The sequence below is a fragment of the Nannobrachium achirus genome (genome assembly GCF_963921795.1).
Source record: "Nannobrachium achirus genome assembly, chromosome: 10".
Taxonomy (NCBI): Eukaryota; Metazoa; Chordata; class Actinopteri; order Myctophiformes; family Myctophidae; genus Nannobrachium; species Nannobrachium achirus.
In genome coordinates this window covers 63,604,382-63,618,770 of record NC_137819.1, presented here as the reverse complement: position 1 = coordinate 63,618,770, position 14,389 = coordinate 63,604,382, and the positions used below count along the sequence as shown (strand labels likewise).

Sequence of the window (14,389 nt, the reverse complement as noted above, 5' to 3'; positions counted from 1 at the left end):
CTTATTAATACATTCTCACCACAGCATTCATATTACATTCACATAAAACAGTACATAGGCCTATTACAGAAGTGATCAATATAAATCAGGTAAATGAATCTTACCGTAGAATCTCCAGCCTACAGTGCAGACTCTTCAGTCCTTCACAGAGCAGCTCCACTAGTCCTGAGTCGTTCAGGTCGTTTTCACTGAGGTCCAATTCTCTCAAATGGGAAGGATTAGAGCTGAGAGCTGAAGCCACAACTTCAACCTCTGTCTGTCTGAGGTTACAGCCAACAAGTCTGTAAATGCAGATTAAATAAGAGATTATCAAAACAAATTATACATAGTTCACTGTCATGGGAATTAAATAAAATATCTACTATCTAGTTATCCAGTCATAAACAGTGTTTAGTGGAGCGGAGTGTGGAATAGACAACACCACTTGACAGCACAAAATGACTGTACGGAGGAAGATAAAACATTTTATATTAAAGCTTTCAACCAGGTGTGAAATGAGACTGTGTAAAAGCTTTACAAACAAGCTGCTAGAGACCAGCATTCAGTCTCTCTATTTCTCATCCCTGTCTCCTCAAGCTGGGCCACAGCTGCAGGCTTTGATCTGGCTTCGAGGCGGAGCACCGACACAACGTTAGTTTTCATTTCCCCAAATATTATAACATTTCATAAGCTACAATATGGAGGTTATGTGAAGAGACAAGAGACAGAAGCAGGAAATACCAGTGAAGCTCCCACACAGAGCATCACAGGTACAGAGATAGCAAATATCCAATGCGGTGCAAATAGTTTTTTGCTTTTTTTTTTTCTGAACACCACAAATAAACTAATAAAAATAAAACTGACGAAAACTTTTCGACAACTACCTTTTCTCACCGACAAAACTAAATAAAAACTAATATATGATGACTAAAACTATGACCAGTGGCATCAGTTCAGCAAAAGCTAATGAGAGTCGTTGACGAATCGTTTTATATATACACTATATAAAACCAGTAAGACTCTCTAATCGGGAGATAAGTGATCGTCAGGTCGGCAACCTCATGGTGGCGCTAGAAGAGGGGCATGTGAGAAATGAGGGGTGGAGGTTGTGATTTGTGAAAGTGTGGAGGAGGCTTCACTTCCACTCATCCAAAGACCTCCTTTGCCCCAGACTGTATGACGGAGCATTTGCAAATCGTGAGAGTCAACAGTCTGGCCACGCGAGACTACATGACTACTAACCGAGCCTTCCTGCAGTTCCTCACAGCTGGGATCAGTCTCCTTCGCCCCCCCTTTGATGTGTTGTATTTGTCCAGGTCCAACTCATCCAGAACCTCCTCTGATGTCTGCAGTATGACGGCCAGAGCTGAACACAGGGTCAAGGACAGTTTCGCTGTTCTGTTCTCTGACTTCAGGTACTGTTGGATCTCCTGATGTAATGAGTGGTCGTTCATCTCCATCAAACAGCGGAAGATGTTGACACATCCATCAGGAGAGACATCTTTTAACAACTCCCTCAGGTTGTTGGTGGCTTTCTGGATCTCCCATGGACTGCTCTTTGTCTGTTCTAATAGGCTTCTCAACAGACTCCGGTTTGACTCCAGAGAGAGGCCATGAAGGAAGCGGACAAAGAGGTCCAAGTGGACATTTTTACTCTCCAGGGATTTATTCATAGCAGCTTTTGGGAAGTCAGAGAGGGAATATACAGGATCTCCCAGGAATGTCTCCAGGACCTTCATGTTCCTCCCTGTTAAACTCTGGAAATCTGATGAGAAAACAACACAGAAACATTAAATACAAAACACACTCATGCATTCACAGACACGTGCGCGCGCGCGCACACACACACACACACACACACACACACACACACACACACACCCTAAGCGGTAGCACTTTACAATAATGACCTGTTATAAATCATTTATAAACATTTATAAGCAGTTTGTAGATGAGTAATAAACATGAACAAACTATGAAAAAATGTTTACCTAAACATTTATAACTGTTTCATTTTTATTTATTTGTTTCTAAATTTTTATCCCACGATTTTTTTAACCCATTTTTTCACCCGGTGCCAATTGCCTAAGCTGTGATCCTGGGCTCTACTCTCCCTCTGCCAACCTGGGGAGGGCCCCGAACTGAGCTCATGCTTCCTTCAATGCATGAGGAGTGAGCAGGCCGCTTCTTATCACCTGACAGGGGGAGCTTCCCCGGTTGGACGTAGCGCGTGGAAGGAACACGTTATTCCAACCAGTTCCATTATCTACCCTAGGAGACACGGGGAGAACATGCAAACTCCACACAGAAAGGCCCTTTTGCCAACCCCACCTAGGGTGTGGGCACTGATGACGCGGAGGAGGGAACACGCCCCCAGCACCCACAGTGTCCCCCGGCGGGAATCAAACCCAGGACCTTCTAGCTGTGAGGCGACTATTAGTAAGTAGTAAAATAATCATGAATAAGCCATTTTTACACATTCATAAATGATTAATAAATCATTTGTAACAAAAAAAATGCGTTATTTATATGCTATTTGTAGATAAGTAACTAATCATTTACAAGCAATCTATATACCTTGTAAAACATTCCTAATATATCTATAAATCATTAGTAGATGTTATCAAGAGCCCTAATGTAAAGTGAAGACTAGGTCGCAAGTTACTATGAAAACCTTCACCGGCTGTCTGTCAGTCCCTCTGTCAGTCCGTCCGTCACGTCACACTTTTGGTCCTACTCTAATCTCTGGCACCGTTGCCCCTATGCCTATCCATACCAAACTTTGCACACACACTCCTTGGCTGTCTGTTAATGTGGCCTCTGTGTTCATGGTTAACATATGCTTTGTAAAACATTCCTTAAATAGCTATAAATCATCAGTAGATGTTATCAAGAGCCCTAAGTGAAGACTATTCATTGTTTACCAGTAAGACTCCCTAACCGGGAGATACGCGACCGTCACATCGCATACACAAACTTTAGAAGGCAGTCGTAGCCAATCAGGAGGGAATATGGGAAATGGGACAGATCCATATTGATGACATGACTTTAGCTTTGCGTGATTTTATATTTAAGGAATGTTTTACAAAGCATATGTTAACCATGAACAAACAAGGAGGCCACATTAACAGACAGCCAAGGAGTGTGTGTACAAAGTTTGGCATGGATAGGGGCAACGGTGCCGGAGATAGAAGTAGGGCCAAAAGTGTGACGTGACGTGACGTGACGTGACGTGACCTGACCTGACCTGACCTGACCTGACCTGACGGACATACTGACAGAGGGACTGACAGACAGCCGGTGGAGGTTTTCATAGTAACTTGCGACCTAGTCTAGACTTTACATTAGGGCTCTTGATAACATCTACTAATGATTTATAGATATATTAGGAATGTTTTACAAGGTATATAGATAGCTTGTAAATGATTATAGTTACTTATCTAAAAATAGCATATAAATTATGTATAATTTTAGTTACAAATGATTTATTAATCATTTACAAATGTATATAAATGGTTTATTCATGATCAGTTTACTACTTACTAATACCTTACTAATAACATGTAAATGATGTTTAAAACAGTTATAAATGTTTAGGTAAACATTTGTTCATAGTTTGTTCATGTTTATTACTCAGCTACAAACTGCTTATAAATGTTTATAAATTATTTATAACAGGTCATTATTGTAAAGTGCTACCCACAAATCCAAAATACACTTATGGAAACTATATGGAATCTATGACAAGGTTGTGGGGGTCCCTGCTTCGTCTCTCTCAACTAAGGGTTCCTTGGCCTGAAAATGTTGAAGATCCCTGCAATAGTTTATGAAATGTTAAAGAGGTGGTGCCATAGTTTTATACTTTTTCTGGTTTTCATGAGTCTAGGAGGTTGACAGTATTTCATTAGACCCCCTGGTGTGGTTGTTATGAGCAATGATGTATTCCCTTTGTATTTGGGTTTCTTCCTGGAGGATGAAACCTTGGGGGTCAAAAGTGCCAATCCAAAAAGAGCGATTAACTAACGTAATATAATCGAACCCACCCACGCACCTCCCCTCATCATCATTTCATTATATTAGTACAACCTTTGTGGGCAGAGAAACGCCAGGTTGCTCTATGCTCTGTGCCCAGATGCTGCTGACAGCTATCAAACATTTCACACTTTACCAGTTGACACTGACAAATGAGATCAATGGTTGAATTGTGTTTATAAAGACAGGTTGATTCCCTCAGCCCTCTCCCCCTTCGTGTGTGTAGTTTCTTTTTTTTTTTTTTTTCGATGATCACTGCTTCACTATCTTAGCCCAACACAAGTAAACTTGGGATTTGCTACATTTTTCGTAAGAATAAGAAAATTGGACATTGCGGACCCGACGCGGGACCCACTCGAGTTACACTGTTTGGGCATAGATAGAGGCTAGAGCCAGTTGACGTGTTTTTGAATTGCCTAATACACGCAACACTTATCAGCTATGGACATGAAGTACTCCTAGGTGAAAATAAATATAATTTTGAGGAAATAGAATGGTGGAGATGGCTCTAATGAATGTACAAAATGAGAGCACAGTTTTTAAAGCCTATATCCCATAGGCTACAAGTTGTAGGTGTTGATTGAGTGCCATATATCAAATCTTATTCTTAAACATTTTCATGTAAACTAAAACCAAATTAAAATGTAGAGTTGTAAGGAAAAGGGGTAAGAATTCCCAAGATGAATTGAAAACAGTGAATAGCTAAATCAGTGTAACCAGATTAATCCAATTATGCATTTGAAAATAGCAGATCTACAATCGTGTCACATGAGCTTGTAGATCTGCTATTTTCAAATAGCCAATCTGTATGTAGGTTTCAACTGGTTACACTGACTTTGACACAAAACTAATTTTGCTGTGGACCCTTTGGAACTCCCTCCAGGACCCCTGGGGGTCCCCAGACCCCAGTTTGACAATCACTGTTCTAGAGCATTGTGTAAACAACTGGGAAGAGCCATGGGCAGTACTGTCATGAGAATGAAGAGGGATTAGGAAAGGTGGGTGGTCTTGTTGTAGGAGGTGGAGGGACTGGTTCAGGTGGGTGGTGCTAAGGTGAAAACCTGGTACACTTGTGGGTGGTGGGTGTGACAGATACTCACATCTGGTAATGAGTTGAGGATTAAGCCAGGCTTCTCCTCCATGTTTCACTCTGCAGGAAGTAGAACAACAATGCATCAATGTCTCAGTGTCTAACACAACGTCTCCACTAGCTGACACTACAGTGTTTCTCCTATCATTATCTTGGTCCTGCAGCCCATCCAGACATACAGTACTCACTGCTGCCCAGTTTGGATCTCATCTCCTCCTCAGACTCCACCTTAACCTCTAGAGAACTCCACTCTCCTTTTATCCCTTCTTGATGCAACTTTACTATGCAGATTTATCTTGGATAGGCTATGTCTTGTTATTTCTCAACCACAAGTACTAGTTTCTTTGAGGCACTAAACTGTTCTCTCTGCAGTCTAGTTAAGTTATTATTTACACTTTGCAGGGTGTAAATAATGGCAGGGACACATTTCTACATGTTCTAACTCTGGTCCATAGCGTTAGAAGGTGTTATCCTTAACGCTATGTCACCGATGAGCCCTTGCACTCACAGCCACGGTAGCCCAGCCAGCTCAGCCTCTCATATGTAGTCTTAAAAAAAACAAATACGGATCTGAGGTTGAAAGCCTACTTTCCTTAGTGAGTTAAGGAGAACTCCTTCTAACACTAAGGACCAGAGCTCAAGCCCAACAGATGGACATATTGATTTACTAACTGTAACATTACAGTAATGATTACTAACTAGAAAAATATTGTTCCTTCGAAACAATTGTGGGCTCGCTTCAAGCCAGAAAACAATGGCTATAAAAGTACAAAATTTCAAGATCGCAGGCAGTGCTCTCTTTGACGTTACTGACGTCAAAGATTGGTCCATTTTGTTCCAAAAATGTGTTGTGCAAAAATTGACCCGCTGGTGGCGCTATAACAGGCCAATGTAAGAAGGGTGGTATCTGTACCTTGACCTATTGGGAATGTGCTTGCAAGATTTCACGCACATTGCAGGCTGTGTTCATGATTTGGGGTGTTTTTGGCTTTGGCCACTTTATCGCTGCTTGCAGCTATATTCATTATTCTTTTTTTTTTTTTGTGTGTGTGTGCACTTCATAGGCATATTAGATAAAGGTCCTTAGATTGTGTGTAGAATGTTTCATGCAAATTGCAAAAGAAAATCCTAACGGGTTTAAGCGTTTCACAAACTGCTCAAAATGATATAGTGCCCCCCTTTGGCCAATTGGGGTAAGATTGGTTTTAGTGATATTTGGACTAACACTCTACATCTTTGCCAAATGCCATGAACATGTTACTTTGCATGTATGATTTAGAGGCAGAAGAATAATTTGCATAAAACTGCAATATTCATTGAATTTATTTAAAAAAGCATGTTTCAATTTTAAAGAAATCCGATCTGACAGATCTTTAGATATCGGTCCAAAGTTCACGTAAAAAAAGTTTTGTGCACGTGGAGCGAAGATTCCAGAATAAAAGCGGGTTTACGCGTTTTACAAACTGCTCAAAATGGCGGAAAATTGAAGGGCGGAGCTTACTTAACAACGACACAGATGTCTTCCGCTCGAGTCAAAGCACGCGTGTAACAAGTTGCATGTCTTCAAACGAAACGAGTCATGACTTATGCCCGTTTGAAGTTTGAATTTTCAAACGCTTCGTATAGCGCCCCCCTTTGGCCGATTGGAATAAAATTGGTTTCAGTGATACTTTGACTAACCCTCCACATCTTTGCCAAATGCCATGAACGTGTAACTTTGCATGTATGATTTAGAGGCCAAAGAATAATTTGCATAAAACCGCAATATTGATTAAATTATTAAAAAATTATATTTCACTTTAAAAAAAATCTGGTTGATCAATCTGACCGTATTGGTCCAAAGTTCATGTGAAAAAAGTTTCGTGCACTTGACGCGAAAATCCCAGGAGGAGATAGATTTTTACTGTTTTTCATATAATTCCGAATTGTGGGAGACCTAAAGGTCAGAGGTCAAAAGTTAGAGGGTAAAAGTTGTTCGGCATGAGGAGACGCATACGTGTATACAGGTTTCATGGCTGTACCTAAAACACAGCATGAGCTATACCTGTTCAAAGATCGCACTTTCGAAGGCTTCCTACAGCGCCACCATTTGGCCGATTGCTATAGAAAATGATAGCACACTTCGCCACTGTAAACTGAACACATTGATGTTTTTATTTTCATTTTCTCACTAAGTATGTAGGAGTAGAAAGGAACCGAAAATCCCGTCTACTTACTAGATAAATAAATAACTAGAAAAATATTGTTCCTTCGAAACAATTGTGGGCTCGCTTCAAGCCGGAAAACAATGGCTATAAAAGCACAAAATGTCAAGATCGCAGGCAGTGCTCTCTTTGACGTTACTGACGTCAAAGATTGGTCCATTTTGTTCCAAAAATGTGTTGTGCAAAAGTTGACCCGCTGGTGGCGCTATAACAGGCCAATGTGAGAAGGTTGGTATCTGTTCCTTGACCTATTGGGAATGTGCTTGCAAGATTTCACGCACATCCCAGGCTGTGTTCATGATTTGAGGTGTTTTTGGCTTTGGACACTTTATCGCTGCTTGCAGCTATATTTATTATTATTATTTTATAATTTTTTTGTGTGCACTTCATAGGCATGTTAGATAAAGGTCCTTAGATTGCGTGTAGAATGTTTCATGCAAATTGCAAAAAAAAATCCTAGAATAAAAACGGGTTTAAGCGTTTTACAAACTGCTCAAAATTATATAGCGCCCCCCTTTGGCCATTTGGGGTAAGATTGGTTTCAGTGATATTTGAACTAACCCTCTACACTATTTTGTCATGAAAATGTGACTTTGCATGTATGTTTTAGAGGCAGAAGAATAATTTGCATAAAAATGCAATATTGTTTGAATTATTTAAAAAAGCATGTTTCAATGTTAAAGAAATCCGATCTGACAGATCTTTAGATATCGGTCCAAAGTTCACGTAAAAAAAGTTTTGTGCACGTGACGCGAAAATTCCAGAATAAAAGCGGGTTTACGCGTTTTACAAACTGCTCAAAATGGCGGAGAATCTTAGGGCGGAGCTTACTTAACAACGACACAGATGTCTTCCGCTTGAGTCAAAGCACGCGTGTAACAAGTTGCATGTCTTCAAACGAAACGAGTCATGACTTATGCCCGTTTGAAGTTTGAATTTTCAGACGCTTCGTATAGCGCCCCCCTTTGGCCGATTGGAATAAAATTGGTTTCAGTGATACTTTGACTAACCCTCCACATCTTTGCCAAATGCCATGAACTTGTAACTTTGCATGTATGATTTAGAGGCCGAAGAATAATTTGCATAAAACCGCAATATTTATTGAATTATTAAAAAATTATATTTCACTTTAAAAAAAATCTGGTTGATCAATCTGACCGTATTGGTCCAAAGTTCATGTGAAAAAGGTTTTGTGCACTTGACGCGAAAATCCCAGGAGGAGATAGATTTTTACTGTTTTTCATATAATTCCGAATTGTGGGAGACCTAAAGGTCAGAGGTCAAAAGTTAGAGGCTAAAAGTTGTTCGGCATGAGGAGACGCATACGTGTATACAGGTTTCATGCCTGTACCTCAAACACAGCATGAGCTATACCTGTTCAAAGTTCGCACTTTCGAAGGCTTCGTGCAGCGCCACCATTTGGCCGATTGCTATAAAAAATAATAGCGCACTTCGCCACTGTAAACTGAACACATTGATGTTTTTATTTTCATTTTCTCACTAAGTATGTAGGAGTAGAAAGGAACCGAAGTTCCCGTCTACTGTCTGACTGACTGATAGATAAATAATGACAATATCTAAAGTGTGCTCGCCTTATAGGCGAGCCCACAATGACAATATCTAAAGTGTGCTCGCCAGGTACTGGCGAGCCCACAACAATTAGGCTTTTATTGTGAAGGCAAACGTTTCTGAACGTCTCACATCCTGCAAGTTTCCGCAAGTGGAAATTGCCAATCTGCAAAATCACACCTTGCATGCTTGCAGATCAGAATACAACACGTCTTACGACAAAGTCTAAAGGCCTTTCCATACTGTCTCCGACCACCAAACCTTTCATCGGAAAGGTCCGGTTCAACTGGCGTCACTCGCAACTGAAAAGCATTACCCCGAATTGGAGTTGGGAAAGCTGCAAAAGGTTTTGTGGTCGGAGACAGCATGGACAGCCCTTTAGTCAGGCTTTACTTGGGAGATAATAAGCTATGAGCCTTTTTTCGTGGCATGTTATGTTTAATCAATCTACAACACGATATTTGGAGTGGACTACAGCGCTTGGAGTGGACCAGGTTTCAAACGGGTCCGCATCAGTGTGCAGACGGGCCGGTATTCCGACACTAAAACTAACCCTAACCCTAAACCTAACCTCAGTAACCGTGACGAGTAACTAACCTGCCGACGCTAGTCGGAACAGCGGCCCGTCAGCATATTGAGCGGACCCTGTTTCAAACACCACAGCACGCTAATCACACGTTAAAAGGAATGGGCGCTATTAAACTTGTTATTATCGTGTTAACTTTGACAGCCCTACTAAATACAAAAATATGTACACATCTATGTGTGACTTTGTGTCAGAGTGAATACTCTGTTCAGAGATGAGGGAAACACTGCACATTCAGTGCACTAACATGGACACAGCTAAGTCTACTCACTTGCAGTTCTCCAGGACTGGAACATTCACCATCATGTTGGAGCTCAGGTCCAGCTCTCTTAGGGAGGGATTAGAGCTTACAGCTGTGACCAGAAGTTCACAGCATCTCTCTGACAAGTTGCAGTGAGCCAGTCTGAATGAAGAATGAAACACCAGATTGATTGATTGATAATCATATTAGAACTGGGAACCCCCACCCTGACAAGCACTTGGAACAATGCGTCGCAGTGAGCTTGTAGATCAGCTATTTCAGAATGTTTGCCTCTTCCTTCCAGCATATTTGGCAATTTGGTCAATTTTGTTTTGAAGTCAATAAATTGTACCTTTATAAATGTGCAGATACCCTGTATACACTTATACTGTATGTTGCACATTAAGCTGGGGACTCCCAAACATAGTTTTGGGACCCCCTTGGGGTCACACGTTGAAAATAGCAAATCTACAAGCTCACATGAGCTTTGTGTCCTTGACGTGTTGTGAGCTTGTAGATCAGTTATTTTTATGCGCAATATGACAAAGTAGCCTATACGTTTGCCTTAACTCATTCTGGGCGATGCCCGTAGAAACCGTAGATTTCCCGCTGTACCGCGGTGCCATGCCCGTCGAACCCGGAAGTTTAATTAGCTTTAATCATTATGAAAGGATTAAAAGTATTATCGCAGATTTTCGCTGATTCTGGCTCTTTAGGCCCGCCCCCCTAACTGTATCCGGTCATTTCCGGTCTGGACCGGATCTAGCTTTCCGTATCCGGTCTGAGCCTGGGCCATAGTCCCGCCTCCGTTGGTTTACAGTGTAACAGAAGAGAATGCTACTCGGCGATGGAACACTCGTTTTTCAATCGGATTTTTGCGTTTGGAAACTTTGATCCAGTCTCTACAGTCTACACGCCTGGATTATGATCCCCGCACATATCGTGCGTTTTGTGCGCAAACGTGTCCACTTGTTACCATAGCGCACGGTTGGCTTTTTTCAATGTTTTTTCATGTAAACACTGGCGGATAAGCAGGGATACAACGTGGCAACGGATATGTCTATTTCAATGGGGTTTTTTTTATTCGAAAGCTTGTCACCGAGTCTACAGTCTACTAGATGAGTCACGCACAGATTGTGCACGATGCGTGCGCGTGCCCACGTTAAAAGGTAAGGACAATTTGGCAGCTGCTTACTAGAGCTATGTTTAAAATGGCAGCAAAATTGTTAAAGGGATATTACAATTTCAAACATGTTTGGTGTCATTTTAACGTCTACTCAGGCACATAGGTTTGGGTTACCATGATATCAAGCTTATTAAATTCTCACCACAGCATTCATATTATATTTACATAAGTACAGTAAATAATAAAACAGAATTAATCAAAATAAATCAGGTACATGTATCTTACCGGAGAATCTCCAGTCTACAGTGCAGACTCTTCAGTCCTTCACAGAGCAGCTCCACTAGTCCTGAGTCGTTCAGGTCGTTTTCACTGAGGTCCAATTCTCTCAAATGGGAAGGATTAGAGCTGAGAGCTGAAACCACAACTTCAACCTCTGTCTGTCCGAGGTTACAGCCAACAAGTCTGTAAATGCAGATTTAATAAGAGATTATCAAAACAAATTATAGGCTATATAGTTGACTGTCATGAGAGTTAAATAAAATATTTCCTATCTAGTTATCCAGACATAAACAGTATTTAGCAGAGCAGAGTGTGGAATAGACGACACGACACCACTTGACAGCACAGAATGATTGTACGGAGGAAGATATCAATTTTGATATCAAAGATTTCAACTTGCAGTTAAAGGTGTGAAATGAAGACTGAACTACATTGTATATTTACTGCCTAAACTGTGTAAAAGCTTTCCAAACAAGCTGCTAGAGACCAGCATTCAGTCTCTCTATTTCTCATCCCTGTCTCCTCAAGCTGGGCCACAGCTGCAGGCTTTGATCTGGCTTTGAGGAGCACCGACACAACGTTAGTTTTCATTTCCTCCAATATTATAACATTTCATAAGCTACAATATGGAGGTTATGTGAAGAGACAAGAGACAGAAGCAGGAAATGCAAGTGATGCTCCCACCAGCTGGACAGTTGAGTTATAAGAATGATGAAACCACTCCTCATCCATAAGTGGTGGGAATATTAAATATAGTCTGTCTAGGTAATAGTGGACCAAAGGTACAGAGATAACAAATATACAATGAGGTGCTAATAGTTTTTTTTGTCAACCCCCCCAAAAAAAGGAAAACAGCAGCTCCAAAAATTGCAGTAAGATGTGCACAAATATAAGAAGTGTTATAGTATTGTTCTGTAAATGTATGTATAATGTTATCATAAAACAAATGGTTCATGGTTTTATGTCCCTTTAACAGAGTAAAGAAGCTCAACTGGTGAACTGTGGCAGATGCAATAAAATGATTGAATCTGGAGCTTGGACAAACACGTTTGTTTTTAGTTTGACTCAACTTGTGAAAATAGCAAAACTTCAAGCTCACAACGCCTCGCAGTGAGCTTGTAGATCGGTTATTTTCACAATGTTTGCCTCTTCCTTCTGTAATATTTGACAATTTCCAATCTGGTGTTAAAAATGTCTTAAAGGTTATTAAAATGTACCATTATAAATGTGCCCTGTATACACTTATACTGTATGTTAGTTTGTTTACTGTTGAGTGAGAAAACAATGTTTCACATTAAGATAATCATCTGGATTAGACCCCCTTGGGGGTCTCGACCCTCAGTTTGGGAACCTCATGCCTAGGCTAATAGAACCATAGTTGATTGGTACAGTAGGTAGATGCAGGATATTGATTACACCAGTTGTCTTCAACGTTTTCAGGCCAAGGACCCCTTAGTTGAGAAATAGATGAAGCAGGGACCCCCAAAACCTTTTCATAGATTCCATATACAGTATTTTCTGGACTATAAGGCGCACCTGACTATAAGGCGCACTGTCAATGAATGGTCTATTTTCAAACTGTTTTCATATATAAGGCGCACCTGACTATAAGGCGCACATAATAGACGCTACCGTTGCGTTATGCATCCAACAGATGGAGCTGTGCTAAAGGGAATGTCAATGTCAATGAATGATCCATATATAAGGCGCACTGGACTATAAGGCGCACTGTAGTTTTTTGAGAAAATTAAAGGCTTTTAAGTGCGCCTTATAGTCCGGAAAATACGGTAGTTTAATCTTTTGACAGCACAATGACAGCACAATCATCAGTGTATTTTGGATTCTTGAACCGTCAATACTTAATAAACTTGACCTTTCACTCTGTACTTAGTCAGCTCTTTTCCCCCTCTACACCAAAGCTATTTGCCAAAAATAGTCGATCTATAAGCTCACAACGCCTCGCAGCGTTGTGAGCGTGTAGATTTGCTATTTTTGGCTAAAGCTCTCAGAATATGGATGCTAGGGTTCAAGTGGTTAATATTAAAGAGGAGGGGAAAAAGTTTCTATCACACAAAGATTTGGAAGACCCCCTGTAGTAACTCTGAGGACCCCCTAGGGGTCCCGAAACCCCTGTTGAAGACCCCTGGATTATACATTATGTTGATCTGTTGCTTACCTCGGTAAAGCTTGATAACTGTGTCTTAGCTACAACGGGTTGCACATCGAAAATAGCCGATCTACAAGCTCTCAAGTGTTGTGTCCTTGATGCATTATGAGCTTGTAGATCAGCTATTCTCTTGTGCAATCCCGTTGTATGACGAAGTAGCCTATACATTTGCCTCTAAAGGGATATTACACTTTCAAACATGTTTAGGGTCATTTTAGCATCTACTCAGGCACAGAGGCTTGGGTTACCATGATGTAAAGCTGTGTGTGATCAAATTAAATGGGGTAAATGTATCTTACCGTAGAATCTCCAGCCTACAGTGCAGACTCTTCAGTCCTTCACAGAGCATCTCTAGTCCTGAGTCGTTCAGGTCGTTTTTACTGAGGTCCAATTCTCTCAAATGGGAAGGATTAGAGCTGAGAGCTGAAGCCACAACTTCAACCTTTGTCTTTCCGAGTTTACAGCCAAGAAGTCTGTAAATGCAGATTAAATAAGAGATTATCAAAACAAATTATACATAGTTCACTGTCATGGCAGTTAAATAAAAGATCTCCTATCTAGTTATCCAGACATAAACAGTATTTAGCAGAGCAGAGTGTGGAATAGACGACACCACTTGACAGCACAGAATGACTGTACGGGGGAAGATAACAATTTTGTTATCAAAGATTTCAACCAGCAGTTAAAGGTGTGAAATGAAGACTGAACTACATTGCATATTTACTGCCTAAACTGTGTAAAAGCTTTCCAAACAAGCTGCTAGAGACCAGCATTCAGTCTCTCTATTTCTCATCCCTGTCTCAAGCTGGGCCACAGCTGCAGGCTTTGATCTGGCTTCGAGGCGGAGCACCGACACACACACATTGTTTATAAATTGTCAGCATTGGTAATCGCAATTTTCAGCATTCAGTCTCTCTATTTCTCATCCCTGTCTCCTCAAGCTGGGCTGGCTTTGCATTTGCATTATCGCATGAGGGACTCGCTTTCCAAATAAACCAGATGTACAAGCTGTCAAGGTGCTGCGATGCAAAGCATTGTAAACTTATAGATCTGATGCCTTTGAACTTGTACTACAGAGTGCTTTCACCACAGTGAAGCTGGTTTAACATTGGATAT

General features: G+C 40.9%; 1 protein-coding gene across 1 annotated transcript in view; it reads right to left on the bottom strand.

The window, feature by feature from the left end:
- Nucleotides 1–14,389, bottom strand: part of LOC308293221 (uncharacterized protein) — a 59,330-nt gene that overhangs the window by 22,263 nt on the left and 22,678 nt on the right. The window contains exons 9-14 of the mRNA XM_080735657.1: nt 13,573–13,746; nt 11,113–11,289; nt 9,732–9,863; nt 5,112–5,161; nt 1,290–1,744; nt 105–232 (exon numbers count right to left, since the gene is read on the bottom strand). Coding sequence (XP_080591783.1) covers nt 105–232; nt 1,290–1,744; nt 5,112–5,161; nt 9,732–9,863; nt 11,113–11,289; nt 13,573–13,746 — 1,116 coding nt within the window. The remainder of the gene's footprint in view (nt 1–104; nt 233–1,289; nt 1,745–5,111; nt 5,162–9,731; nt 9,864–11,112; nt 11,290–13,572; nt 13,747–14,389) is intronic.